The 23,994-nt window shown below is 46.4% G+C and overlaps 1 protein-coding gene across 2 annotated transcripts in view; it reads left to right on the forward strand.

Annotated features, from left to right (window-relative positions):
* The first annotated feature begins 224 nt into the window (after positions 1 to 224).
* The window catches only part of hecw2b (HECT, C2 and WW domain containing E3 ubiquitin protein ligase 2b), a 31,109-nt gene continuing 7,339 nt past the window's right edge, over positions 225 to 23,994 (forward strand). The window contains exons 1-20 of one of the 2 annotated variants that reach the window (XM_083988704.1): positions 225 to 920; positions 5,832 to 5,939; positions 6,453 to 6,547; positions 7,495 to 7,570; positions 7,659 to 7,828; positions 8,530 to 8,672; positions 9,014 to 9,114; positions 10,708 to 11,531; positions 12,410 to 12,551; positions 13,518 to 13,688; positions 15,414 to 15,506; positions 15,883 to 16,033; positions 16,548 to 16,648; positions 17,290 to 17,414; positions 17,597 to 17,782; positions 19,069 to 19,221; positions 19,758 to 19,860; positions 19,981 to 20,077; positions 20,166 to 20,249; positions 20,334 to 20,443. In XM_083988704.1, the coding sequence (XP_083844830.1) occupies positions 536 to 920; positions 5,832 to 5,939; positions 6,453 to 6,547; positions 7,495 to 7,570; positions 7,659 to 7,828; positions 8,530 to 8,672; positions 9,014 to 9,114; positions 10,708 to 11,531; positions 12,410 to 12,551; positions 13,518 to 13,688; positions 15,414 to 15,506; positions 15,883 to 16,033; positions 16,548 to 16,648; positions 17,290 to 17,414; positions 17,597 to 17,782; positions 19,069 to 19,221; positions 19,758 to 19,860; positions 19,981 to 20,077; positions 20,166 to 20,249; positions 20,334 to 20,443 (3,418 nt within the window). In that variant the 5' untranslated portion in view covers positions 225 to 535. The remainder of the gene's footprint in view (positions 921 to 5,831; positions 5,940 to 6,452; positions 6,548 to 7,494; positions 7,571 to 7,658; positions 7,829 to 8,529; positions 8,673 to 9,013; positions 9,115 to 10,707; positions 11,532 to 12,409; positions 12,552 to 13,517; positions 13,689 to 15,413; positions 15,507 to 15,882; positions 16,034 to 16,547; positions 16,649 to 17,289; positions 17,415 to 17,596; positions 17,783 to 19,068; positions 19,222 to 19,757; positions 19,861 to 19,980; positions 20,078 to 20,165; positions 20,250 to 20,333; positions 20,444 to 23,994) is intronic. The other variant, XM_083988705.1, reaches the window with a different exon arrangement.

A 23,994-nucleotide genomic window follows, 5' to 3' on the forward strand; every position in this document is an offset into this window, starting at 1 on the left:
ACACCAGATAGTTGGACCAGTCTCAGCCTGGTCAGATGCTACATGAACTGATGAAGCCTCTTGGATGAAGGTGAAACGTCTTCCTAGACAAATAACTAAGTCCAGTTGCATTAGATTTAACCTCCTTTGAGACTCTATGACCTGGACTAAGGAGAATAAGGAGAATATGCAGCGTCTTGGTCTTTGAGACACTAGGGTTAGGGTTAGGACCTGGACTAAGGAGAATCTGCAGCGGCCTGGTTGGAGGATGTTCTTGTAAACTGAAAGGCTTTGACTTCCTTCCTTCCCGCCCTTTTCCATTTTCTTTAGTTAACGCCCCCACCTGGCCTCCACCATTCGCCCCTCCCTCGCCACAGCTGTCCTCCCCCCTCGCCCCCGCCCCCAGTCATCCTCCCCCACTTCCTCCACCTCATCCCCTCCACCCTCTCCCCACCGCTACCACCACCACCACCACCACCACCACCAGTTCTCCTCCTCCTCTCCCCCTCGCGCTTCAACCCCTCCCCTGGCCAGTAACTCCTCGTCCGTGGTAGCCATGGCGACTGCCGCCACCACCACCACCGCCACCTCCTGCTCCTTCTCCTCCTCCTCTCCCTCTTCCTCGTCGTCGGCAAACAGCAGCGCTCGGGAGCACCTGCTGGCGGTGCGGCGGCGCACCCCCCACGCGCGGCCGTTCACCATCGGGCCGGACAACCTCTCCGGCTGCTCCTCCTCCTCCATGTCGGCAGAGCTTCAGCCAGAAGCAGCGAGTCTGGGGCTGCAGCGGGCCAACAGCGACACCGACCTGGTGACCTCCGACAGTCGCTCGTCGCTCACGGCGTCGACGTATCAGCTGACTCTGGGTCACAGCCACCTGGTCATTTCCTGGGACATCAAGGAGGAAGTGGACGCCACCGACTGGATCGGCCTGTACCACATTGGTGAGCTCACTTAGACTGCTGCTCAGCTCAGGTAGGAGGAGGCTAACACTACCCATACACTTCCAGTGTTTGAGCTAAGCTAGGCTAACACTACCCATACACTTCCAGTGTTTGAGCTAAGCTAATTAGAGACTTTAGGTGGAGGCAGGCTAACACTACCCATACACTTCCAGTGTTTGAGCTAAGCTAATTAGCGACTTTAGGTGGAGGCAGGCTAACACTACCCATACACTTCCAGTGTTTGAGCTAAGCTAATTAGCGACTTTAGGTGGAGGCAGGCTAACACTACCCATACACTTCCAGTGTTTGAGCTAAGCTAATTAGCGACTTTAGGTGGAGGCAGGCTAACACTACCCATACACTTCCAGTGTTTGAGCTAAGCTAGGCTAACACTACCCATACACTTCCAGTGTTTGAGTTAAGCTAGGCTAACACTACCCATACACTTCCAGTGTTTGAGCTAAGCTAGGCTAACACTACCCATACACTTCCAGTGTTTGAGCTAAGCTAATTAGCGACTTTAGGTGGAGGCAGGCTAACACTACCCATACACTTCCAGTGTTTGAGCTAAGCTAATTAGCGACTTTAGGTGGAGGCAGGCTAACACTACCCATACACTTCCAGTGTTTGAGCTAAGCTAATTAGCGACTTTAGGTGGAGGCAGGCTAACACTACCCATACACTTCCAGTGTTTGAGCTAAGCTAATTAGCGACTTTAGGTGGAGGCAGGCTAACACTACCCATACACTTCCAGTGTTTGAGCTAAGCTAATTAGCGACTTAAGGTGGAGGCAGGCTAACACTACCCATACACTTCCAGTGTTTGAGCTAAGCTAATTAGCGACTTAAGGTGGAGGCAGGCTAACACTACCCATACACTTCCAGTGTTTGAGCTAAGCTAGGCTAACACTACCTATACACTTCCAGTGTTTGAGCTAAGCTAATTACGGGCAATACGGCTCTATCTCCATGGTTACTGCACGCACAGTGGAAAGGATGGTGTCTATCTGCTGGTCATGGACTCAGGAGTGAGGCAAGACACGAAAAAAAAATGTTGGCGTATCCCTTTAAGTTTTGGTATGTGGGAGCTAATGCTAGGCTAATAGTGGTGTCCATCACTATTAGCACCATTAGCCTCAGCTTTTGATGCGGGGTTACAAGATACACTGTGTGAAGTGTGACTCACTTTTCCAGATATTAGGAAATAGGACAGGCCAGAGCTAGCTGGTTAGCATGCTAACCTCAGTTTTCAGCATTGGTTAGCATGCTAACCAGCTAGCCAGAGCTAGCTGGTTAGCATGCTAACCTCAGTTTGCCTTGGTTAGCATGCTAACCAGCTAGCTCTGGCTAGTCACAAAAAGCATAACTTAAATTTTACCTTTAGGTCACAACACAGTTTTATTTTTGAATAATACATGATAGCCTATTGTTGCTTAGCTCATCGTTATGAGTCATGGCGGTCTTCACTTCCTCCGCCTCTTCTCATACATCTCTCTGCTTTTCTTGCTTTGGGATGTAATTTGAGACTGTTGAAGAGGTTGTGACTTGTAACTCATCTGAAGGTTAGAGCATTAGCATCAGCCCCTCTGCAGCTACATAAGTGGTTAATGGAGTGTGTGTGTGTGTGTGTGTGTGTGTGTGTGTGTGTGTGTGTGTGTGTGTGTGTGTGTGTGTGTGTGTGTGTGAATGAATTGAATTACTTAAAAGTCCAATATTTTACTCCATTTTACTCCGTGTTTAATTTTAAGTGTTGATCCATAATAGTTAATCTATATTGATACTACTAGACCTGCCTTTATCAAGTAAGAGTTTACATGGAAATCATACAATAAGAAAACTTTAAATCTCACTTAGCAAATTATGACTTTTACTCAGCCTGGAGAGGAGGAGAATTATTCGTTCAGAACCAGAGGAGTTTGAAAGATTTTGAATTAATAGAAAAGGAAATGCCTATCGAAAGCAGTCTGACTGACAGGTGTGTGTGTGTGTGTGTGTGTGTGTGTGTGTGTGTGTGGAGGCTTTATTGATGGTGAGCTGGTGTGACAGGGGCCGGGACGTCTATGTGGTTGACTTATTACGACATGGGCCATTTCTCATCCTTTACACATCAGTGTCTGATGGCTCAACAGGCACGGACAGGGCTGTTATTTATAACCCCAGGGCAAAGTTTCCCTCAGGTACCGATCAGATGCATGATCAGGGGCGGACTGGCCATCTGGACGTTCTGGAGAATACCAGAACGGCCGGTGCGGCAGGACGGCCGCCGCCGGCCGCTGCGCAGCCGTCACAGTTTTTTTTTCCTCTTGCTTATCATCTACTGTTGTTCCATGTCCAGACCAATAGGTGGCAACAATGCGCCTGCAGGCACATAGATGCAAGCTGACTCGTGAGTGACAGTGATTAGTGAGTGTAACGTGTAGCTCAACTGGTAGAGCACCTAGCCTTGAGATCATAACTCCTGCTCCTGTGTGGGATCGAATCCCTCCATAACCCTCTGAGTTTGGATAATGCATTTTCTTTCCCAATCATAATGATCACTCTGTCAAAGTTAAAGCGGTAACGCAAAATGCTTTTAACGCTTTTACCGCTTCGACTAGCAATTGTTTTTGTTTGTTTTTTTCCCCCAATCGCCTGTTCATTCAGCCTGGGGAGGGAGATGAGAGGGGGAGGGGGGATGGCGCAGTCTTATAATGTTACAGAAAATGTTTTTTCTCCTCATGTTCCTAAAGAACCTGTTCTTCTTATCACCAAACGAGGCTGCTCTCCCTCTGTCAGCTGATATTTAAGTACCATGAATGGAAAGCATATGAAACGTCCAGATCTGGATGTTCCTTATGCTTTCCATTCATATTGCTGTTATTTCAAGCTATATGTATATATATAGGTGGCAACCTAGAGAGAGGCCACACATTATATATATATATATATATATATATATATATATATATATATATATATATATATATATATATAATGTGTGGCCTCTCTCTGTCAAAAATGCCAGGGCCTATTTTCTGTCCCAGTCCGCCACTGTGCATGATGGGTTGTCAGTCGACATGCTTCTTTACTTCTACTGTCAAATCCCCAATGAGAAAACAAATGAGGAATTAGTGTTGTATCATTAAACCAAATAGCAGTGTAGTAACTTCTGTTGAAGTGAAGTAAAAAAAAAACATAGTTTTTACACTTAATCATACTTACTTCAATCATGCTTAAAGGGATAGTTCAACATTTTGGCAAATTGGCCCATCACCATAATCCCTATAGTCATAGCAGTAGGTTCGTTACCTTTAATTGTCGGTGCAAGCTGTTTTTAGAACGGCGGAGCAGAGCCGTGAGCTGCTCAGAGCTACGCTACGGAGGCTCATTATGGGATTTCTTGGTTTCCCTCATCAAACTCATCAAATACACAATCCAACAACTCCACAACGCTCTGGTGGACAATTTGTGAGCTGCACATTCACCACGCTATGAGATAATAACACAACGTTACCACACAGAGTTGTTTTAGAGGGAAATTCATGCAAAACCGCTGATGCACGTTGCCTTCAGGGACAGTTTTTCATCAACAGTCTCTGTATTTCCCTCTACAACAACTCTGTGTGGTAACGTTGTGTTATTATCTCATAGCGTGGTGAATGTGCAGCTCACAACTTGTCCACCAGAGCGTTGTGGAGTTGTTGGATTGTGTATTTGATGAGTTTGATGAGTTAAACCAAGAAATCCCATTAGCCACTGTAGAGTAGTTCTGAGCAGCTCGGTTCTAAAAATAACTTGAACTATCCCTTTAATGTGTGGACTGCTAATGTGACTGACTGACTGATGTTGCTTTTTCAAAATGATGTACAGCAAGCTAGCAGTGTTGCTAACTTCACACCTTTGTGGTTGTAGAATTGGCGCCATCAGATCCTTTTTGTAATATGTGATATTGATAGTGACATGTTTAAGCAATATATCAGTCCAGGCCGTGGTCTCTGCTCATTATACCACGGCTAAGGGGCTAAAGGCTAATGCTAAGCTAACAGTGGTCTATGCTCATTATACCACGGCTAAGGGGCTAAAGGCTAATGCTAAGCTAACAGTGGTCTATGCTCATTCTACCACTCTAAGGGGCTAAAGGCTAATGCTAAGCTAACAGTGGTCTATGCTCATTATACCACGGCTAAGGGGCTAAAGGCTAATGCTAAGCTAACAGTGGTCTCTGCTCATTCTACCACGGCTAAGGGGCTAAAGGCTAATGCTAAGCTAACAGTGGTCTATGCTCATTCTACCACGGCTAAGGGGCTAAAGGCTAATGCTAAGCTAACAGTGGTCTATGCTCATTCTACCACGGCTAAGGGGCTAAAGGCTAATGCTAAGCTAACAGTGGTCTCTGCTCATTATACCACGGCTAAGGGGCTAAAGGCTAATGCTAAGCTAACAGTGGTCTATGCTCATTCTACCACGGCTAAGGGGCTAAAGGCTAATGCTAAGCTAACAGTGGTCTATGCTCATTCTACCACGGCTAAGGGGCTAAAGGCTAATGCTAAGCTAACAGTGGTCTCTGCTCATTCTACCACGGCTAAGGGGCTAAAGGCTAATGCTAAGCTAACAGTGGTCTCTGCTCATTATACCACGGCTAAGGGGCTAAAGGCTAATGCTAAGCTAACAGTGGTCTATGCTCATTCTACCACGGCTAAGGGCCGTTGTTCGTCCCGACGCCAACGGTTACCAATAACAACAATATGAAAGAGGACATGTAGAATAAAAATCTGTTCCCAGCTGTCCAGACGTTAGCTCCAAGTAGCTCTGTCACTGCTCAGTCCCCTCTACCATTGTTAACCCTCTGGAGGTCAAAGTTCACCGTAAACATGTCAGTTACACTACACTACTCGCAGGATTTCACCTTTATGTTTTATAATGTGTTTGTTAGATGAGACGTGTGTGGCCGACGTCTGGGACTCTAAGAACCGCGGCGTGAACGGCACCCAGAGGGGACAGATCATCTGGAGGCTCGAGCCAGGACCCTACTTCATGGACCGTGAGTGGACTTCACATCATGTCCACATAATAATGTCCACATAATAATGTCCACATAATAATGTCCACATAACCACATCATGTCCACATAACCACATCATGTCCACATAATAATGTCCACATAATAATGTCCACATAATAATGTCCACATAACCACATCATGTCCACATAATAATGTCCACATAACCACATCATGTCCACATAATAATGTCCACATAACCACATCATGTCCACATAACCACATCATGTCCACATAACCACATCATGTCCACATAACCACATCATGTCCACATAATAATGTCCACATAACCACATCATGTCCACATAATAATGTCCACATAACCACATCATGTCCACATAACCACATCATGTCCACATAATAATGTCCACATAACCACATCATGTCCACATAATAATGTCCACATAACCACATCATGTCCACATAACCACATCATGTCCACATAACCCCATTCTGTCAAAGTGACGAACATGTTGATGTGTGTTCTCTCCTCAGCGGAGACAAAGATCTGCTTTAAATACTACCACGGAGTGAGCGGCGCGCTGAGAGCGACGACTCCTTGTATCACCGTCAAGAACCCCAGAGTCTTGGTAAGTTTGTGGCTTTCTACGATTTATAGACGAGAGTTTTTAGTTTGGACCAGTTTGAGGACATGTTGGAGCTGTTTTCTTACTTTCAGAAGACTGTCTCATTGGTTACCTGTGCAGCAGCTTCTTGTGAGCCATAGTTCTATTTGTTGTAAGGCGACATCTAGTGGTTGTAGTAAATGTGACATGTTGTGAAAGTGCTCTGGTCTTCATTCCTTTCCCAAGCATATAGTCCAGGCAAAATAGCGTTTTCTAACAGACTAATTGTAACAGAATGTTTTTCACCATACATCATTTCTATGAGGTGTCCAGAACAACATACTAAAAGTCCTAAGAAATCCTAGTTGGGGAAATATGTTTAATTCTCATCAATCCAACATTGATTTACTGTATAAAGTCTATGGTGCTGACAACAATACACCCCAATGGGGCTGTTTTTTCCTTTACTGCTATCACAATGAAACTTTACACGATGAAAGTATCTATGAAATGTAACATTTTTTGTATTACAAGTTTCTTTGAAAATGAATTTGAATATGCAAATGAGCCACAGACTTATCAAATATGCCCAAAATACACCCGAATAGGCTTTTTTTGTTTTTCCTTTACTCCTACCACAATGATCGTGGTAGGAGTCAATCAAATGGTTTGAGTTCCGAAACCTAACCATGAGCTAGTTGCTTGTTTATTTTCATTCATTTATTTTAGCCATGACAACTGAGGTCTTGTAGGAACATTATCTTTGGAGAACTTGTTGAAATTCAGAGTTAGATGTTAAAGTTTAGGGATGGGTAGGGTAGGTTTGTCCCTTCCTTTAGGACCAAAGGCTAGAGGTCAGTGATCATATCGAATGCAAAGTTTTGTCACACTTTGTTTTAATGTTTTAAGTTTCCCTAAGACCAATTTTTGGTTCCTCCTAAAAATGGGAATTGTTGATTTTTACGCATCAGGTGGGGAGTGAAGGCCAAGTGGACGACCAATCAGGTCCCGAGCACAGTCGGAAACTTGTCAGCTTCACCCTATCAGGTGAGAGGACTGAATAGCGTAGCATCTTGTAGTGCTGTGGATTCATCTCATGCAGGTATGACTTCTGAACGTTTGGTTTCCTCTCCAGACATCCGGGCGTCGGGCCTGAAGAAGGGCATGTTCTTCAACCCAGACCCCTACCTGAAGATGTCCATCCAGCCCGGGAAGAGGAGCGGCCTCCCCAAGTTCACCCACCACGGCCAGGAGAGGCGCTCCTCCATCATAGCTAACACCATCAACCCTGTGTGGCACGGCGAGGTCAGCACAAACACTAATTAATTTCGTTTTTTACAACCTAAACATACTCAAAAAGACAAGAAACTTTGCATATGCATCAGGCTACATATTTCAATGGTCTCAGAAAGACAGTGTAAACCTAACAGAAAGTTGGCCAATTGAATTTAAATGCACTTTTGTGTCACAATTTTGACATATTGGCATTGGAATCGGTTAAAGGGACAACGAGGAGTTTCTATTTGGTTATAAAAAGTCTGATATTAATGTGGATGAATCTCCGTTACCACTTGTTAATGGTCCATTTTAGATAAATCTATGGTTTTGTCTCTATGGTTATTTTGTTATTATTAGTGGTGGTGGAAATGCTGGGCGAGCCGACCAGCGTTTCTTTACTTTCGGTTTCGTGGCGAGTCATGAGAATAACGCCGCCGAATCTCCGTTTATGGTGGGAACTACGACGGTATGTGATCGTCTTCCAACCTCTGACTTTAATTCTTGATGAATGAAAACATGAGTCTGTCTTGCACCGGTCAAAGAATTTCACGGTGCGGAGGCTCATAAATGTAGAGTGAAAACACTTTTACAAAACTCCTCGTTGTCCCTTTAAGAAAAGAAATAAAAAGTTGATTACCAAAAAAAAAGAAAAGAGAATAAGCAACTATACCTAATTTCCATGTCAGGTAATAAAATAGAACTATAATTTTCCCATTTTCTCCTGATAGAAATACACTTTTGTGGCTCTGGTCAGTGATGTGTTGGAGATCGAAGTGAAAGACAAGTTCTCCAAGAGCCGACCAATCATCAAGCGGTTCCTGGGTCAGCTGATCATCCCTGTGCAGAGACTTCTGGAGGGACCTACACAGGAGTGAGTCCATACAAATAACTGTGAAGGGGCATTTTAGGGAAATTCTTGTTATTGTTAATACATGCTACAGATAAGTTGTTGTGATCGATAACAGTTAATGGTAACAATTTACAAGTAGGAATATAATTGACAACTGGATTACTATTTGGAGTCCCCCAGGGTTCTATGCTTGGTCCACGTTTATTTTCTGTTTAAATGTTATATCAAAGACGGTGTGGATATATGCAGCGTCTATCTATTTTTGCTTTAGTTTGAAGTGTGTTCTCTGATTATTTATCATTTGTCAGTAGCATTGTAATGCATGTGTGTGTGTGTGTGTGTGTGTGTGTGTGTGCGTATAGTGATCAGCCAGTCAGCTACAGCCTGGGTCGTCGCCTCCCTACGGACCATGTGAGCGGGGAGCTTCAGTTCAGAGTGGACATCACCTCCAATGGACATGAAGGTGTGTGTATGGTTGGATGTGTCTGATGCACACACACAGGGAAGCAATAATACACAACCAAACCAAAGATTAGATGCTGATTTAACAAAGCAAAATAAAAATGGCTGTTTCAGCACCATGGACAGCTCCATTCAGCCAGGCCAACACAGCCATAGCTTTCAAATGCACCAGCAGAGTCAAAGGGCCACATTGAGGTTAAAAGAAATACATTTGAGATTTCAGAATGTAGAACAAGTTTTTTTTTTTTTTTAATTCTGACTTTATTCTTGTACCATGATGATTATTCTTGAAATTTCAGATTTTTTTTTTCCTCAGTGTGTCCTTAAAACTAGGAGCACAAGTGCTGACTGTGGAGGTCCAGCTCTAGTTGTCTGTTCCACAGATGGACTGGTCATCTGGAACGTCAGGCAGGACGAAGCCAGGTGCCTCGTGTTATTTCACACCCTGGGTTCGATTTAAACAAACCCAACGGAATAACACATTCTTTGACAAAACAACAACCCTTTTTAAAATAGAGGTTTGAATGAATCTTACTTACTGGAAAACAACTCTACAGTTTTTTCTCTTCAATACAAAACCAATCTTTGGTAATTTAATAATATTGTAATAATACATTGTAAGAAAATATGTTTTTTATCCTCTTGTATCCAATAAATCTCAGTTTGAGACGTGGTAGAAAACTACTGTATCAACTATTGGTGCATGGATCAACAGTATGGTGCTAATGTATGTCAATGTAGGGAATAACATACAGTAAAATGAAATGTGGAAGTATAGCAGAGCTTCAGGATATGATACTTCTAAACTCCATTAGGGTGCGGAGGCATAATTTGAAATGATCAAATATGCCCAAAATACACCCAAATAGGCTTATTTTTTTCCCCTTTAACTTCTACCACAATAAAACTTTACACAATGAAAGTAGACATGAAAAGTACATTTTTTTGTATTACAAGTTTCTTTGAAAATGGATATGAATATGCAAATGAGCAATACACTAATTATGAATTAAACTGTACTGATCAACAATCAAGATATAGTTTCTCACAGATGCTAAGCTAAGCTAACCTATGCTAAGCTAAAGTATCCTCTCCCATATTTATCTTCATATGTAGCAAACGCAGATGTCAATGTGTTCCTTTAAAGGGGACTCAGGCAGCAAACTCACTTTTTCACAGCTTTAGTTTGTGTATTTGCCTTCTCACCCGTTAAACATCAGTTTTGACGACTACATCAACATTTTGTAAACTGCCATAGTCAGAAAATGTGTCTCTTAAACAAGCCGTTTTAATTTCAACGGCTTATTACATCACAAGCCGGGTGATGTGAATATTCAAGCCCTCGCTCCCATGGTTACCATGGTTACCATGGTTACCTCAGCTACCAGAGCGAAGACTCTAAACCGACCGTTTACAGCAGGGCTGTGAAACTGGTGTGTAGAGAACCAGCTGTTTTTCTGACCAAAGCCTGTTACTAACATTACTGTTAGACACCAAGGTACCAGGTCAAGAAGCAGAAATGAGCAGAATTTGTCCCCTAATGTACATAATGTCCCTTTAACATAAACATCAGTCATAACTCGTGTCCTGTCAGAAGCCTCCCCAGATACCATGGGAACCCTCCTGGGCGCCGCGGCCAACAGCGACCCCGGCAGCCCCTCGGACGACGAAGACCTCCCTCACCCGTCCTCGTCTTTACACGTCACATGTGGCCCCTCCCCCACGGGCTCCGACGAGGGCTCCCCGGTCGCCAACGGCAACAGCTGCTACTACGTGGACGACGGCGTGTGGCGGGAGCCCGGACGGACACGCGAGGACGATCTGCTTCCCGTGGCGCTGGGCGGACACACCCACCGGCAGGTGTCTCTCAACGACTACCTGGACGCCATCGAGGCTCCGCGGAGCGCCGGGGACCCGCATCCGGCCGGGCCCTCTCCGAAACTCCGCTCCAGCTTCCCAACGGACACGCGGCTCAACGCCATGCTGCACATAGACTCTGACGAGGACGAAGAGACGCACAGGGACCAATCACAGACGCAGCAAAGTACAGGCTCATCCTCGACAAGCAGGTCGGGTAGTAACCCTAACCCCGACCAGGGGAACGGGGGCTCGGACGGGGAAACACAGGCTGGAGCTTCATCCTCCGGAGCTCAAACAGAGTCTGCAGCTGGTGCAGCCGGAGCAGGAACATCAGGAGCTGCAGAGGCCGCGGCTAGGATCGGTGAACCCGCCGCCGCTTCGGCTGAGGTGCTACACGCCACGCAGGAAACACCCACAGTCCCCGGCTCGTCTCAGGCAGCGGGGGCCGAGGCGCTGGAGCCTGTGAGGGAAAGTTCCTGTCAGGAGCAGAGCAACAGGACCAGCGCAAATCAAGACGTAGCCTGCAGTTCGATGCCTGCTCTACTTTCAATCATTGAGGTGAGAAGGTGTAAAAAAAGTTTAAAGGGATACACCAAAAAAAAATTTTTCCGTGTCTTGCCTCACTCCCGAGTCCATGACCAGCAGATAGACACCATCCTTTCCACTGTGCGTGCAGTAACAAGGGAGATAGAGCCGTATCGCCGTAATTAGCTTAGTTCAAACACTGGAAGTGTATGGGTAGTGTTAGCCTGCCTCCACCTAAAGTCGCTAATTAGCTTAGCTCAAACACTGGAAGTGTATAGGTAGTGTTAGCCTGCCTCCACCTAAAGTCGCTAATTAGCTTAGCTCAAACACTGGAAGTGTATGGGTAGTGTTAGCCTGCCTCCACCTAAAGTCATCAGAGAAACTCTTCAGCAACTCTAAACGGACCGATCTTGGTCTCAGAGCTACAAAACTCTCCGGTAAGGCATCTTGAGCGGTCAAATGCCGCTAACGGGACCAGATCGGTCAAAACGGAGGGTTCAAGCAAAGACGCTTTATTTTGGTTCAAGCTAGCTACATCGAGGGTAGGTTAGCTTCCTGTTTCAAAGTAAAAGCACTAGTTCTATCGTCATGGTTCCATCCATCCATCCATCCATCCATCCATCCATTGACCACCGCATTATCCAGAGTCGGGTCGCGGGGGCAGCAGTCGGAGCAGGGATCCCCAGACTTCCCTCTCCCCGGACTCTTCCTCCAGCTCTTCCGGGGGACCCCGAGGCGTTCCCAGGCCAGCCGAGTGACGTGGTCACTCCAGCGTGTCCTGGGTCTTCCTCTGGTCTCCTCGCGGTGGGACATGGGAGTGAGGCAAGACACGAAAAAAAAATGTTGGCGTATCACTTTAAAAGTAAAGCAAAAAAAAAATTGGCAAAACTTGACTCTGTGGCTCTTTCCAGGAGGTGGACACCAGGAAGGAGGTAGCTCCAAAGGCAGAGGAGGAAGGGGCGGAGTCATCGAGCAGCGAGGCCAATGGACCAGTAGCAGCAGCTGCTCCTACAGGCAGCAGCGAAGCCGACCAAGGAGGAGGCGCTGAAGCTGGTGGGTGGTGACTGTTCTATTACAAATCCAGGCCACGAGCTCTAAAAGTCACGTTTGACTGGTACATTTTGATATAAAGAAGTGAGGGGAAGCTGGACCCTTAGCCCGGGAATCGAACCCAGAACCCTCTTGCTGAGGCGAGAGTGCTGTAAACATAACTCATGAGAATATAAATGGATATATAATGTTTCTCTTTAATGTTTATGGTTAATTATATACCTATATTTAAACTTAAAAAACTTTATAAATAAAGTTTTCAAGAAAAAAGAATTATATACTTACAGTATATAACCACGTTTTTTCATGATATATCGCTATAGCTACACAGCTAGTGTTAGCATTGTTAGCTGTTTACTTACCGGTCATGAAAACACTTTACAAAAAAACAATACTTTTTTTTTTTTACTGGCTGTTTTGTATCAAAAAAAGTTTGATATTGCTGTGAAAATAATAAATATGCCAGAAAAAAAGTTTTGCGGTTGCTACATAGCTAGCTAGCTGTTAGCAAGCCTCTTGTTTTTCTTATATTTCTATCCTGGTCAGACCTTTACTAGCTGTAACCTCCAATTAGTATTAGTACTTCTTGTTTTTGTAATTGTAACAGTGGTCAAAGTGTTTGTCAAGAAAATAGCTAATGCTAATATTAGCCATATAGCAGTAGCAAACTTTACATGTAGGTCCTTTAAGATTACAGTTGGCAGTTTGATTTGTTGGCCTAAAGCAGTGGTTCCCAACCTTTTTAGGCTCACAAATCACAACCTGTCAATTTTATTTGAACTCGATTAGAGAAAGTGAAAGTATAAAAAACAGTTGTTTAAGATTGTGTGTGGTGTTTTTAATCATAATTTTAAAAAATAATAATAATTAGCTAAAAAAACAAAGACATTTCAGGCGACCCCACGTGGCCTAAAGGTTATTCTGCTGTACTTTTACCTCCAATGCATGAAGTCTTCTGGCTGATTCCAGGAGCTGAAGCCAGCGGCGGCAGCGACCGGCCGGAGGAGCAGGAGGAGCAGGAGGGGGAGGGGGGGGGGGTGTGGAGGAGGAGGAGGTCCAAGCAGGGGGGCGGGGGCCAGAACCAGGAAGTGAGCGGCGCCACAGAGAGTCCCAGTGGCTCAACGGGGGAGAGAGAGACAGGTGAGCTGCAGACCGGAGGATGTTGCTCATTTCCCCCATTGTTTCATTTCATTTCATTTATTAGTTTATTTCATAGGGACAGTGCACCACTAATCAACAGAGTTAAAAGAAAACTGTAAGTGGGCCAGAGTTAGCCAACAAGGCTAGTTCTCCTCCGTTGTCCCTGGCCAGATGTTAAAGGCAACCTAAAAGCCATTATTATAGCCGTTATTGTTGTTGTTATTGTTATTGTTTTTATTATGATGGTTTGTTTATTAATGAATTAATTAGTCCAGTGGTTCCCAAAGGTTAGGGTTATTATATGTTGTCATTTTACACAGGTTTTTTCTCGTTGTTCCGTTGCTGGTTTTCACATTCATTGTGCCTGATATTGCCCTGCTGTATATTATGTATTTAATGTTTTAAAACTGTTGATATTCAGTCATCTATTGATATAGGCCTATCATTTATTTATTTCATTTATTTTATTTATCTATTTATCTATTTAAATACAGGAATAAATGTTTAATGTGGCCTTTGAATTTAGTTGATTTGGTCACATATATGAATGAAATGCTTAGCCTACTCATTTATTTAACATTTTAATTACGTTAAAATTATTAAACCCCTTAAAATCAAGAGGGCTTCGCGACCCCCCCTGGATCTTTGGCGCCCCCCTTGGGGGGTCCCGCCCCCCAGGTTGGGAACCACTGAATTAGTCTATATACATTGCTGCAAAAAAATCTTGTTGCTTTGATTTTAATGTCTCATCTACAAAATCTCTGAAGTCAGAATATAAAAAGAGGAACTGATTCAACCACAATTAGATTATTACACAGAAACCCAGTGAAAAGGAGCTGGAGTGTTGAAGTCTGGTGGAGATGCTGAAGGCAGCAGCTGATTGTTGAGATGCTACAAGGCAGCAGCTGATTGTTGAGATGCTACAAGGCAGCAGCTGATTGTTGAGATGCTACAAGGCAGCAGCTGATTGTGGAGATGCTACAAGGCAGCAGCTGATTGTTGAGATGCTACGAGGCAGCAGCTGATTGTTGAGATGCTACGAGGCAGCAGCTGATTGTTGAGATGCTACAAGGCAGCAGCTGATTGTTGAGATGCTGAAGGCAGCAGCTGATTGTTGAGATGCTACAAGGCAGCAGCTGATTGTTGAGATGCTGAAGGCAGCAGCTGATTGTGGAGATGCTGAAGGCAGCAGGATGATTGTTGAGATGCTGAAGGCAGCAGCTGATTGTTGAGATGCTACAAGGCAGCAGCTGATTGTGGAGATGCTGAAGGCAGCAGCTGATTGTTGAGATGCTACAAGGCAGCAGCTGATTGTGGAGATGCTGAAGGCAGCAGCTGATTGTGGAGATGCTGAAGGCAGCAGGATGATTGTTGAGATGCTGAAGGCAGCAGCTGATTGTTGAGATGCTACGAGGCAGCAGCTGATTGTTGAGATGCTGAAGGCAGCAGGACGACACAGAGAACAGCAGCTGATTGTTGGACTTTATTAAATAATAACTTCCTCAGGGTGGAAACTGGGTCAGGAGGTTCTGACACTTTGCTGATGATGGAAAAAAGATCTGAATGTTTCGTGTGTGTGTGTGTGTGTGTGTGTGTGTGTGTGTGTGTGTGTGTGTGTGTGTGTGTGTGTGTGTGTGTGTGTGTGTGTGTGTGTGTGTGTGTGTGTGTGTGTGTGTGTGTGTGTGTGTGTGTGTGTGTGTGTGTGTGTGTGTGTGTGTGTCACAGCTCAGGTCAACGGCCACCCGTCCATGCGCTCGCTGCCGTCTATCCGCCATGACATCAGCCGTTACCAGAGAGTGGACGAGCCGCTGCCGCCCAGTGAGTGTTAATACACTTCCTCATGGTCCTTAAAGGGATAGTTCACATCCCTCAAGCAGATTCTCCCATAATCACCATAATCCCTACAGTCATAATTATGGGTGCATGCTGTTTGAGATTGGCAGGGCAGAGACGTGAGCTGCTCAGTGAACACAATGGAGGTGAACGGTGCTTTAACCCCTTCCCTCATCAACCTGAGCAGCTCACGTCTCTGCCCCGCCGCTCTAAAAACAGCTTGCAACAACAATGAACCTACTCCTAAAACTATAGGGATTATTCACCAAAATGTTGAACTATCTCTTTAAACATGTGTGTGTGTGTGTGTGTGTGTGTGTGTGTGTGTGTGTGTGTGTGTGTGTGTGTGTGTGTGTGTCAGACTGGGAGGCTCGTATCGACAGCCACGGTCGGATCTTCTACGTGGACCACGTGAACAGGACGACGACGTGGCAGCGGCCCACCGCCCCCCCGGCCCCACAGACGCTGCAGAGGTCCAACTCCATCCAGCAGATGGAGCAGCTCAACCGTCGGTCAGCACACACACACGCACGCACGCACACACGCACGCACGCACACACACACACACACACACACACACAATGTACGACCAGCTTCAATATGATGATCTATACACTAGGGCTGGGTCGATACGCTTTTCTCCCGATTCGATTCTTCTACGATCTTTTGGACGGTGATTAGATTTAAATTGTGATTCTACGATATTGCAGATTCTCTCTATGATTTTTAGTCTTTAGCATTTTTAACATTTATCTGTACACAAACACTGTAGGAGAATATAAACTAACATACTCCATTATAAAGTGAACTTAAACCCTTTTCAAAACCTGGACTCTCTGTATGTAAAAAAGGCGAATAAATGCACATTGCACAATATTTAAAAAAATTCAACAACAAAAAAAAATTCTAAAAAAAAATCGACTTTAAAAAAAAAAAAAATCAATTTAAAAATCGTCAAAAAAGATATTGCGATATTTATGTGAATGGATTTTTTCTCCCACTCCTACTATACACACACCTCTCCAGGTATCAGAGTATACGAAGGACGATGACCAATGACAGCAGGCCGGAGGAGCAGCCGGCCAATGAGCTGCTGGCGGACGAGACCGACATGCCCCCCATACCAGGTGACCACCTCGCTGCAATGCATTCTGGTCTATGGAGGACAAGTATGTTCCTCCACCTTGATTTGTGCACTTCTTCTGATATAGCGATGTCACAGATTTTTACTAAGTCAGACGACTGTGGGACAACGACAACGAGCATGAACAAGCAAAACTGTAAAATTAGAAGATGCAGGACGACATCCGGTCAATCCTCCCTCTCAGTGCTGGGTAGATAAACACCTATGGAGTTCTTTACCACCAGAAATCAAATCCCAAACAGAATTAAAGATGTTTAGTGCTAAAGCTAAACATTTGGCTTAAGCAGCAGCAGAAACGTGAACATTAACTTCTCTCAAGTCACTAGTGTCAATACAACACTTTACTAATGTTTAATGTATTTAATTTGTGCAATTTCTTCATCTAAATTTTGTAGCTCTGTTTATTTATTCATGATAACTATTCACTGTATTTGTATTATTGCACTTATTGTAACGGTATTCAGTATCTTTTATCCTTCTGTAGCCTGACCAGGGACAAAGACCATTAGCTGCAGCTACACGTCTTTATGCATCACATTGTTCATTCTTTGTGGCTGTTGTATATATCGTCCCTGTTAAATAAACATTAAAATAAAAAATGAATTGTGTGTGTGTGTGTTGCAGAGCTGCGTAGGGACAGCAGCGTGGCTCAGTCCAGCTCCAGGTCTCGTCTCACGCTGCTGCTTCAGTCTCCCAGCGCCAAGTTCCTGACCAGCCCCGACTTCTTCACTGTGCTGCATTCCAACCCCGTACGACACTCGTTTCTCTCCTTCCTCCTCCTCCTCCTCTCTTTTTGCTCTTTTTTTAAATTTTCATTCAAGCTCTCCTGTCTGTGTGTGTGTGTGTGTGTGTGTCTGTGTGTCTGTCTCTGTGTGTGTGTGTGTGTGTGTGTGTGTCTGTGTGTGTGTGTGTGTGTGTCCTTCCCTCTCAGAGTGCCTACCGCATGTTCACCACCAACACGTGTCTGAAGCACATGATCAGTAAGGTTCGTCGTGACGCTCACCACTACGAGCGCTACCAACACAACAGAGACCTGGTGACTTTCCTCAACATGTTCTGTAACAAGCAGCTGGAGCTGCCGCGCGGCTGGGAGATGAAGCACGACCACGCCGGCAAGGTGGGGGGGGGGGGGGGCTCACAGTCTCACCTTATTAATAGTGCAATCAGGTTGGACTTTAAAGTTGGAGTTGGAATTTTAATCTGGAATCAGATCTCCAAATCCGCCACACACCCCAACGTAAGAATTCAAGATGGCCGCCATTAGCGTCAACAGTAGCTGACACAATTAAAGTCATGTAGCTAACGGCTAGCCCATGTGTTTTGGTGAAAGTAACACGTTTTCGTTATAATTTTCATTTTGTTAAATTAATTGTCTTTATTTACGACTTTCGTGTTGGTTTTGCAACTGGAAAGCGCTCGACTCAGAGGTGATGTCATTCTGACTTTCAACGTAAATGGAACGAACCATAAAATCCTGAGAGGATCCATTAGATGGTTGTGTTCAGTAATTTGTAGGTGGTTTAGGTTTATGCTTAATATTGAATATCTACTTTTGCTATTTAATTTATATTTAAAAAAAAAGATATTTTAAACCAGCACTAAGTAACTTTTCAACCTTCATAAAATATTTTCATAACTTTTGTGATGATACATCGACTACAACAGGTTGAATGACACCTCTGTCATGGCCTGAGGGGGTCTGTATCATTATGGTCTGTATCTCTTTCTCTGGCACTAAGCAGCTTTGAGGAGCATGGTAGGAACCCGGCTCTCACTTTACTTTCACTTTTGCGAGTCACAACAAGGAGGGAACAGGCAAAACGGCACTTTAGCAATGGATTATGTTTGTGTTCTCACTTTGAAATGATCCACTGGAAACAGAAACTTAGTTTTGATGTCTTCTGTTAATTTGAATGCAGGATATTTACAGGGCTTCACGCTAGTGTTCATGGGAAATGGAGTCTTCCTTCAGGCAAAACACTACCGCTTTGGTCCACAGGCGCCGCCAAACTCAACCAAAACTGAAAGTTCTTTAGTACTGCTTTAAAGTACGACGGAGTATTGACAAATAAAAAAAATCACAAACTTCGAGAATAGTCGTAAATTAACGACTTTATTCTCGTAAATTAATGACTTTATTCTCATAAATTTACGACTTTATTCTCGTAATGTTATGACTTTTTTTCTCGTATGAAACGTAGGACTTTATTCTCGTAAATGTATTACTTTATTCTCTAAGCCTGTTTTTTTCCCACAATGTGGCCCTAATACTCTGTCGTATTAAAGTGACATTTTTTAAATAATAATAATATATTTAAACATGATTTTAAAATTAAGAAAAAAGTATTATTGAAGTAAGGCATTTTTTAAAATCTCATATTGTATTTGTGTGTGCACATGCAGCCTTTCTTCGTGGACCATAACTGCCGTGCCACCACCTTCATCGACCCACGGCTGCCGCTGCAGAGCGCGCGGCCCACCGCCCTGCTAGCGCACCGCCAACACCTGACCCGCCAACGCAGCCACAGCGCCGGGGAGGTCAGCCCACGACGACTGGTAAGAAAAACACGCATTTGGATGCTAACGGTAGCATTTGAATTTTTCCGTAGACGTTAGCATAAAGCTAACATATTGATATTTATTACCAATATGTTAGCTTTATGCTAACATATTGGTAACTATTGACGACTGGTAAGAAAAACACACATTTGGATGCTAACATTAGCAATAGGATTTTTCCAATGATATATATATACTGTATATATTTTTACCTCATCCTGGACTTGTATTCTTGTGTGTTCTCTGTACATAAATAAATGTGTGTGTTTCTGTGTGAAGTTTTTCAGTAGCTAACTGCTGAGTCATGTTAGTTTTTCAGTAGCTAACTGCTGAGTCATGTTAGTTTTCCAGTAGCTAACTGCTGAGTCATGTTAGTTTTTCAGTAGCTAACTGCTGAGTCATGTTAGTTTTTCAGTAGCTAACTGCTGAGTCATGTTAGTTTTTCAGTAGCTAACTGATGAGTCATGTTAGTTTTCCAGTAGCTAACTGCTGAGTCATGTTAGCTAGTATAAAACAGCCACGTGTCTCTGTAGGCCGGTGAAGACGCCCGTCACGCCGGCCCGCCCGTCGTGCCCCGACCCTCCAGTTCCTTAACCTCCGCCAACAGGGGGCAGTGCCAAGACATCGTGCCAGTGGGTCAGTACACACACACACACACACACACACACACACACACACACACACACACACACACACATCAACACACACACCCCAGCTCAGAGAGAACTGAGGCAGTAAACTTCTCTGACCTTCCAGCTTACAACGACAAGATCGTGGCGTTTCTCCGGCAGCCGAACATCTATGAGATTCTGCAGGAGCGGCAGCCGGACATCAGCCGCAACCACTCACTCAGGTACGCAACCGCTAGAGATGATGGGTAGAACGGTTTCTAGGATACGGTCGCCGACAGCATTCTCATTTGAAAATCACTATGACAACAGGGAGAAGGTGCAACTGATCCGAACAGACGGAGTGTCAGGATTGGCCCGGCTGTCGGGCGACGCCGACCTCGTCATGTTGCTGAGGTGAAACCTCTTCTTCTGTTCTTACGCTCTTTACTTCAACCTGAAACACTCAACTTGTTCATTCTGGTCTCTCTCTCTCTGCAGCCTGTTTGAAGATGAAGTCATGTCTTACGTGCCTCCTCACGCCTTACTTCACCCCAGCTACTGTCAGTCGTCTCGCGGATCCCCTGTCTCCTCCCCACAGAACTCACCTGGTACGAGAGACGAGCGCACCTGCTCTCCGTTTATTGCTTTTCATGAGGCCAAACCAGATTTTCTTTTGAGGTTTAATAAGACACTTATTGGAGTAGTGGTGCAGATGAAGAGCCGTCAGAAGCAAATGATTTTAATGAAGCTGAATTATCACAGTTCACATTAGTAGTGAATAGTTTTTCTCTTTGTTGAATGTCAATAACAGATAGAAAAGAAACAGTTCATCTGCATAAACACAACATGAGTAGATTATGGAGATAGAGAAAGCACATTATAAATAATGTAACATGTCCATAATTGCACAAACAAAGAAAATAAATATGTACTAATAAATAGAAATTAAAAAAAAAAAAGCAAAAGAAGAGAATAGCTACTCAGATATTACAGTGAACTTGAACCGCCACCTTACCGTGGTGGAGGGGTTTGAGCACCCGAATGATCCTGGGAGCTATGTTGTCCGGGGCTTAATGCCCCTGGTAGGGTCTCCCAAGGCAAACAGGTCCTAGGTGACGGGTCAGACTAAGAGCGGTTCCAAAACCCCTCATGAGTGGAACAATATCGAGGACGTTCACGTCGCCCGGATCGGCGTCACCGGGGGCCCACCCTGGAGCCAGGCCTGGGGTCGGGGCTCGCAGGCGAGCGCCTGGTGGCCGGGTCTCCGCCCACGGGACCCGGCCGGGCCCAGCCCGAAGGAGCGACGTGGGCCCGCCTTCCAGTAGGCCCACCACCCGCAGGAAGGACCATGAGGGGCCGGTGCCGTGTGTTTTGGGTGGCAGCCGTGGGCGGGGGCCCCGGCGACCCAATCCCCGGACAACGACTCTGGCTTTAGGGACATGGAATGTCACCTCGCTGGGGGGGAAAGAGCCTGAGCTCGTGCGGGAGGCTGAGAGGTATCGACTAGAGATAGTCGGGCTCACCTCCACGCACAGCCTGGGCTCTGGAACCAACTCCTTGAGAGAGGTTGGACTCTCTTCCACTCTGGAGTCGCCCATGGTGAGAGGCAGCGAGCTGGTGTGGGCTTGCTCATAGCCCCCCAGCTCAGCCGCCATGTGTTGGAGTTCTCCCCACTTAACGAGAGGGTCGTTTCCCTGCGCCTCCGGGTCGGGGACAGGTCTCTCACTGTTGTCTCGGCCTACGGGCCGAACAGCAGTGCAGAGTACCCGGCCTTCCTGGAGGCCCTGGGAGGGGTGCTGGAAAGCGCTCCAACTGGGGACTCCATCGTTCTGTTGGGGGACTTCAACGCTCACTAGGCAGCGACAGTGTTACCTGGAGAGGTGTGATTGGGAGGAACGGCCTCCCCGATCTGAACCCGAGCGGTGTTTTGTTATTGGACTTCCGTGCTAGCCACAGTTTGTCCATAACGAACACCATGTTCAGGCATAAGGGTGTCCATCAGTGCACGTGGCACCAGGACACCCTAGGCCGGAGGTCAGTGATCGACTTTGTAGTCGTGTCATCTGATCTCCGGCCGTATGTCTTGGACACTCGGGTGAAGAGAGGGGCTGAGCTGTCAACTGATCACCACCTGGTGGTGAGTTGGATCCGCTGGCAGGGGAGGAAGCTGGTCAGACTTGGAAGACCCAAGCGTATCGTGAGGGTCTGCTGGGAACGTCTGGCAGAATCCCCTGTCAGGGAGGTCTTCAACTCCCACCTCCGGGAGAGCTTTGACCGGATTCCGAGGGAGGCTGGAGACATTGAGTCCGAATGGACCATGTTCTCCACTTCCATTGTTGACGCGGCCGTCTGAATGGACCATGTTCTCCACTTCCATTGTTGAAGCGGCTGTCCGGAGCTGTGGCCGTAAGGTCTCCGGCACCTGTCGCGGCGGTAATCCCCGAACCCGGTGGTGGACACCAGAAGTAAGGGATGCCGTCAAGCTGAAGAAGGAGTCCTACCGAGCCTGGCTAGCTCGGGGGACCCCCGAGGCAGCTGACGGGTACCGGCAGGCCAAGCGGACGGCAGCTCGGGCGGTCGCGGAAGCAAAAACTCTGGTCTGGGAAAAGTTCGGGGAGGCCATGGAGGAGGACTACCGGTCGGCCTCGAGGAAATTCTGGCAAACCATCCGACGCCTCAGGAGGGGGAAGCAGTGCTCCGCCAACACTGTTTACAATGGAGGAGGGGAGCTGTTGACCTCGACTGGGGATATCGTCGGACGGTGGAAGGAATACTTCGAGGATCTCCTCAATCCCACTGACACGCCTTCCGTCGAGGAAGCAGAGGCTGAGGATTCAGAGGTTGATGCATTCATCACTCAAGCTGAAGTCACTGAGGTAGTCCAGAAGCTCCTCAGTGGCAAGGCACCGGGGGTGGATGAGATCCGCCCTGAGTACCTCAAGTCTCTGGATGTTGCGGGGCTGTCGTGGCTGACACGCCTCTGCAGCATCGTGTGGCAGTCGGGGACAGTGCCTCTGGACTGGCAGACCGGGGTGGTGGTCCCTCTCTTCAAAAAGGGGGACCGGAGGGTGTGTTCCAACTACCGGGGGATCACACTCCTCAGCCTCCCGGGGAAAGTCTATTCCAGGGTGCTGGAGAGGAGAATTCGGCCGATAGTCGAACCTCGGATTCAGGAGGAACAATGCGGTTTTTGTCCTGGCCGTGGAACGCTGGACCAGCTCTACACCCTCCGCAGGGTGCTCGAGGGCGCATGGGAGTTTGCCCAACCAGTCCACATGTGTTTTGTGGACTTGGAGAAGGCTTTCGACCGTGTCCCACGTGGCATCCTGTGGGAGGTGCTCCGAGAGTATGGGGTCGGAGGCCCTCTGCTGAGGGCTGTACGGTCCCTGTATGACCGGAGCAGGAGCTTGGTTCGCATTGCCGGCAGTAAGTCAGACCTGTTCCCGGTGCGTGTTGGACTCCGGCAGGGCTGCCCTTTGTCACCGGTTCTGTTCATTATTTATATGGACAGAATTTCTAGGCGCAGCCAAGTGCCGGAGGGGGTACGGTTCGGGAGCCACTTGATTTCATCTCTGCTTTTTGCAGATGATGTTGTCTTGTTGGCTCCCTCGAGCCAGGACCTTCAGCATGCACTGGGGCAGTTTGCAGCCGAGTGTGAAGCAGCTGGGATGAGAATCAGCACCTCTAAGTCCGAGGTCATGGTTCTCGACCGGAAAAAGGTGGCTTGCACCCTCCAGGCCGGGGGAGAGTTCCTGCCTCAGGTGGAGGAGTTTAAGTATCTTGGGGTCCTGTTCACGAGTGAGGGGAGAACGGAGCGCAAGATTGACAGGCGGATCGGTGCGGCGGCCACAGTAATGCGATCATTGTATCGGTCCGTCGTGGTGAAGAAGGAGCTGAGCCGAAAGGCAAAGCTCTCGATTTACCGGTCGATCTACGTTCCCACCCTCACCTACGGTCATGAACTCTGGGTCATGACCGAAAGAACGGGATCCCGGATACAAGCGGCCGAAATGAGTTTCCTCCGCAGGGTGGCGGGGCGCTCCCTTAGAGATAGGGTGAGGAGCTCTGTCACCCGGGAGGAGCTCGGAGTGGAGCCGCTGCTCCTCCACATCGAGAGGAGCCAGCTGAGGTGGCTCGGGCACCTGCATAGGATGCCCCC

This window comes from Trachurus trachurus (assembly GCF_905171665.1).
Source record: "Trachurus trachurus genome assembly, chromosome: 2".
Lineage (NCBI taxonomy): Eukaryota > Metazoa > Chordata > Actinopteri > Carangiformes > Carangidae > Trachurus > Trachurus trachurus.